The sequence below is a fragment of the Cannabis sativa genome, chromosome 9 (assembly GCF_029168945.1).
Source record: "Cannabis sativa cultivar Pink pepper isolate KNU-18-1 chromosome 9, ASM2916894v1, whole genome shotgun sequence".
Taxonomy (NCBI): domain Eukaryota; kingdom Viridiplantae; phylum Streptophyta; class Magnoliopsida; order Rosales; family Cannabaceae; genus Cannabis; species Cannabis sativa.
Genome location: NC_083609.1, coordinates 548371 through 554224, shown reverse-complemented (window position 1 = coordinate 554224; position 5854 = coordinate 548371). Strand labels below are relative to the sequence as shown.

Below are 5854 nucleotides of genomic sequence, written 5' to 3'. Positions count from 1 at the left end.
TAAACACCACTAAATACTAACACAAATTCCTCTTTACAATTGCTCACACCAAACTCTATCATGTATTTGGATTTTCTTTGATAAAATCATTAACAATCTGTTTTTCTTATGTCTTGAATTTATACATTATATATAACTATAGGTATATTATTAGTCACTTTTTATTCTCACAAAACCAGATTATTTCTAACTTTCCATATTTGATAGACCACTGCAGCAATGGTCATGGCCAAAAACCTAATTTTGAATAAGAGGAGACAAAACAAATCTATCTATCCATTTCAACAAATAATTCAGTTTTACATTTGGAGATTTCCATCTCATTCTTTAATGCCAAGTAGACACATTTGACTATAATAATAAAAAAAATTAAAATAAATTGATAATAATATTTGAATTACAATAAATGTATTACTCTAATTAAATTAATGATTAATTACATATTATTAAATCAAATATATATATCAAGATATGTATAAGAATATATTTTATAAAATATCTTCATATATATGATGATATTACATATGTATGTGTGAAGCAAAAAATAAACATTTTTTTTGAGGTGGTGGGGGCATTTTATCTATGTAGATAATTAATTAATTAATTAATGGAAAAGTACAGTAGTTTAATCAAACAACAAAAAAGTCTTGAAATTGACTAATTAAGTATATATCATCACTACACACACTAATATTACTAGTACTCATTATTAATTTTCATAGCTTCATCTACAAGTTTTGATCTACAAATTAATTTTTCAGTTTATATATATACTGACACTATACATATATATATATATATATATATATATCAAGTTGATCAGAATTTATACAAGATAATCTTCATAAAACAAAAGCTAACTTAGCACAAATTCCTTCTAAGAATATTATCTATTTTATAAGTACATTAATAATAACATTTATATATATAGCAGCCATTGTTTACTTATTCAAAATTATTAATCACAAGATATATCATCAAATTAATAACCAAAAATTTACTCATTGGCCATTTTAATTATTATCATTATGACTTGATACATTCATCAATTGGAAAAACAAAAATCACAATTCTTTCATATGAATATCAAAATTGAAATTAAAATCAAATAAGCTAAATTAAACATTAATTAATAAGTAATAATATATAATTTTCCTTTCAAGTACTAATAACTAGCACTCAAAAGCATGATCATGCATTGATAATTATAATTTTAATGTAACTATTTTCTCTTACTAATTATTTCTTCTTATCCTTGTGATCAGAACCAAGAAGCTCTTCCAAAATCTTATCATCCAAACACTCAAACTCGAAAACTTGCCTTTCTTGGCGGTGGCCAGCTGGACCAGAAGAACCCTGACCAGCTGGACCAGAAGAAGAAGAAGAAGAAACACCATAAGAAGAATTTTGAGTAGTCGAAAATGAAATGTTTGGAGGATAAGGAGGAGATCCCAAAACCCTAGAATAGTACTCATTAGGGAAATTGAGAATAGCAAGGTGACCTCTAAAGTTAAAGGCAGCCCTATCATAAGCCCTAGCAGCCTCTTCAGCCGTGTCAAATGTCCCGAGCCAAAGCCTAGCTCCTTGCCTCGACGGATCCCTAATCTCTGCAGCAAATTTCCCCCAAGGCCGCCGCCTAACTCCTCGATACTTCACCGGATTACTATGATGATCTTGATCATGACCTTGTTCTTGGCTCCTCTTGTAGTTGTTATAGTCATTAGGGTCTTCCATATAGTTATATGTCTTATAATAAGTCTTAGAAGTATACTCTCTTTTTCGCCCTAGCAAAGTAATATTTTTTTATTTTCTTTTTTGTTCTCTTTTCAAAGTTTGGTAGGGAATTGATATATATTGATGCATACATGTATATATATAATAAAATAAAATAATATTAAATTATAACATAACACAAACAAATATTATGTGGGGATATATAAAGAACGTGGGATTGACTAATATAATATATATATACATATATATAAATATAAATATAACAATATATTGCTCTCTTTCTTGGAAGGTTCTTCATTTAAGTATAGAAATTCGATTCTTCGACTCATTCTATGAGCAAATATAATTTTATTTAATTAAAATAATAATATTATTATAAGGATATTATAAACCTTCTTTTTTGTTGATCATAGGCATATAATATATTTTCTTTTTCTTTTTCTTTTTTGTACATGTATTAGAATTTTTTTGCTATATATGTAGTGAAAAAAATAATTAACAGATAAAATAATGGATTCTAACTTTTTATGATTTATTACAAAAATAGAATATTTTTTGGGGACCAAAAGATGATACCCCATATCAAAGATAAGAAAATATTTGGATCTAGATATATATCTATATCCCATGGCCTTGTCTGTATATAGATTTACGTGGTTTATTATATATATATATATATATATATATATATATATTTTGATTATATGGAATAAGAATATTTTTTTTTTGGGTGCATGGTCAAGATAACAACTAGAAATTCAAAGCAAATAGAATGAAAAAGAAGGGTCTTGCTTACGTTTTCTTAATTGATCGTTTATATTAATATAAATAATTAGGATATATATAATTTGTAAATATTATATGATTAAAAGTTTTTAGTATATAATGAAAGTTCATTGTCAAAAAAATAAGTTTTTGGTATATATATTTGCTTTTTGTTGTATATATATATTGATCTCCATCTTAATTGGAGTTATGATTCGATTCTAAAATATATATACCCAATATTAACATTTTTTAATATTATATATTATCTATCTATCTATAATATACAGAAATAACCTATGTTTTTTTTACTAAATAGGGTAAAAAAATAAGGTTTTTTCCCCTTATTCCAATAATATATATTTATGAAAAATAATATGTTTAAATTAAATTTATGTAGCAAATTAAAATTTGGAGAATAACTATACATCATTTTTATTTTTTTTTTTTTAAAAATTTACGGTTTGGGTTGCTATGGTAGTTTCTATATTGGTTGTTATTAAAAATATCACTTTTGCCAGCGCAGTTCGTTACTGTGCTGGTAAAAGTACCAGCGCATTTCACAAATTGCGGTTGCCAAAAATTCAAAATTTTACCTATACATTTACAGTAGCAAAAATCTAACTTTTACCAGTGCATTTACGTGCTGAAAAAAGTTATTTTTGCAAACACTTTTTATTTTTCCCCGGCAAAAGTAGTTCTAATACCAACGTTGATTTGAAAACTCTTTTCGCCTCTGTTTTGTCAACGCAATACTAAACTTTTTTCAGTGCAAAATTATGCTAACAAAAGTGACATTTCTTGTAGTACTATGTGAATTTCGATTGTAATTTAGGTTGCATGCATGCTTTATTAATTGTTATATAGATTTTCGTAAAAATACAAAAAAAAAAAATTATGTAAAAATGAAAAAAAAATACTTTAATATTCTCCATTATATATGTATATGTAATATAAGAAAACAAATAATATTATACATACGAAATATTAAAAAAAAAAAAAAGGTATTATATATATTGTCTAGCTACAATCTTTAAAGGAACTAATTAATTATAAATAAAAAGATAAACTAACTTTTCTATTAATTAATTAATTTATTTCTTAATCACTTTTTGCCTTTTGGTAAGCAGCAAACGATAGATAGATCGAAAGAGACTAATTAATAATTAACAAAAATTAAGTCTTACTTTCGGTTGTAATAACAAGACTAACACAATATACTTTTTTTTATTAGTTAATTTTATTTAATAATAATAATTACCCATAATTATGATATGTATATCTGAACAATATCATTCTCTCTTCGATTAAAAAAAGATATATGACATAATAATATATATTTTATGCTATCCTTAATTACTTAATTTTTGTCATTATATATAATTATATATTAATTAGTGCATACATATATAAGATTACACTACGTACATAATATTCCAGAATATATAAAATTATCTAAATTGATCTAGTTTGGGAAAGTTATTTTTTCAAAAGCTTTCATATTGAAAGGAACATTAGTTTTATTTAATCATTATAAATAAATTTCATGCATAAATTGGTTGGGAATGATTAATTACCAATTTTTTATAATTATTATTAAATTAAATTAACATATATAGAACTAATATATTTAAACATTAATATATTACAATATGACACTTTGTAATAGTGTTAGACTTAAAATTACAAACGATTTACCAATCGAGTTTCTCACTTTATAACTAGAGCGTTTCGTTTCTATGTTAATCGTACTGATTCGGAATATAATTTACTTTTTGATGTTGTTGACATTGTTGAATTCGAATTGATCTAGTTAAATGAAATTTTCATCCCAAAACTACCCTTACCATAACTACTTAATATTAACTCTCTCTCTTTCTCCTTTTTTTTTTCCTATCTTCAATTTTTAGTTAACCTAATTAAATTCTTTTCCAACTTTTCTCAGCTAAGGCCCCCACACAAAAAATGGTTCAAAAAAATATCACTCATTAATAAATAATAATTAATGTCACACAATCTTTTATGATAGCATCACAAACATTCAAATTTCAACCATGAAGAAAACAAAATTTAATTTTGAAAACCTAACTTTTAAATGGCACTACAAAAATTAGGTACTTTTACTGATAACTTTTTAGTCACAACATAAATTTTTGGTGACTAAATGTGACTTTTAGTCACAACAAAAAATTACTTGTGACTAAAAGATAGTCACTACAAAAAACTGTAACTTTTTAGTGATCACAACAAAATATTACTTGTGACTAAAATATAGTATTTAGTTACAAGTTGTCACTAAATTAGTTTTAGTCACAACAAATATTGTGACTAAAAATACATTTAGTCACAACAAATTATAATTTTTGTGACTAATACATTTAGCCATGGACCTTTTAGTCACAACATAGAAATATAATAATTTATAATTAATCACAATTTTTTCACTTTCAGTCACAAGTTTTGTTGTGACTAAAAGTAAGATTTTTTGTAGTTTAAATACAAGTTGTCACTAATTTAGTTTTAGTCACTACAAGTATTGTAACTAAAAATACATTTAGTCACAACAAATTGTGATTTTTGTGACTAATTAATACTTTTAGCCACTAACTTTTTAGTCACAATATAAAAATGATAATTTATAATTAGTTACACCATGTTTTTACTTTTAGTCATAAGTTTTGTTGTGACTAAAAGTAAATTTTTTTGTAGTACGTGTGGATATAATGAAGAGGCAAATATACTCGAAGTCTTGGGTTGACAGTGGATACTTAGGAAATGCGAGCGATCGAGGTGGAGAAAGCGCTTCATTGGATTGGTAGGGTAATTTGAAGCTGTTGTCGCCCAGTATGGTGAGTTGAAGCTACCGTCAGAATGGTGGGTGGAGGCTGTCGTCGAAATAAGGAGAAGGTGGCTAGGTGATCAAATCTAAATGAGAGAAAGCAAAGAAGAGAAATAGAGAGTAAGATGAGCGAGTTATGATGAGGATATATTAGGTATACAACAAAAAGAATTAACACATCTAGATCTGTTTTATTTGCATCTCAAAAATTTGTAAAAATACTTATTTCAATAATTTTATTTTATATTAAAATTAGATCTGTAATTTATGCCAATTTTTTACAAAATTTTATTCTTCCTCTTTATATTCTTACAAAATATACATATAAAAAAATATATTTTAAATATTAAAAGAAAATAATTAAAATATAAAAATTATATACATTTTATTGAAAAAAATAAAAATAATTATAAATAACTTTTAGAAAAAATATAAAAGTAAAATTAAGATAATTATTGAATTTAATACAAAATGATGTGAAAAAGAAAATTTTAAACAATATTAGAAAAAATATTT

The 5854-nt window shown here is 24.8% G+C and overlaps 1 protein-coding gene across 1 annotated transcript; it reads right to left on the bottom strand.

Moving 5' to 3' along the window:
* Positions 1-1049: 1049 nt before the first annotated feature.
* LOC115723371 (ethylene-responsive transcription factor ERF098-like) lies at positions 1050-2058 on the bottom strand. The gene has a single exon (XM_030652831.2). It carries the CDS (start codon positions 1732-1734, stop codon positions 1240-1242), a length of 495 nt encoding a protein of 164 aa, XP_030508691.1. The 5' UTR covers positions 1735-2058; the 3' UTR covers positions 1050-1239.
* Positions 2059-5854: the final 3796 nt, after the last annotated feature.

Bases quoted from the DNA above. Each gene is read 5' to 3' on its own strand.
- LOC115723371 (XM_030652831.2), bottom strand. From the start codon at position 1,734: ATGGAAGACCCTAATGACTATAACAACTACAAGAGGAGCCAAGAACAA.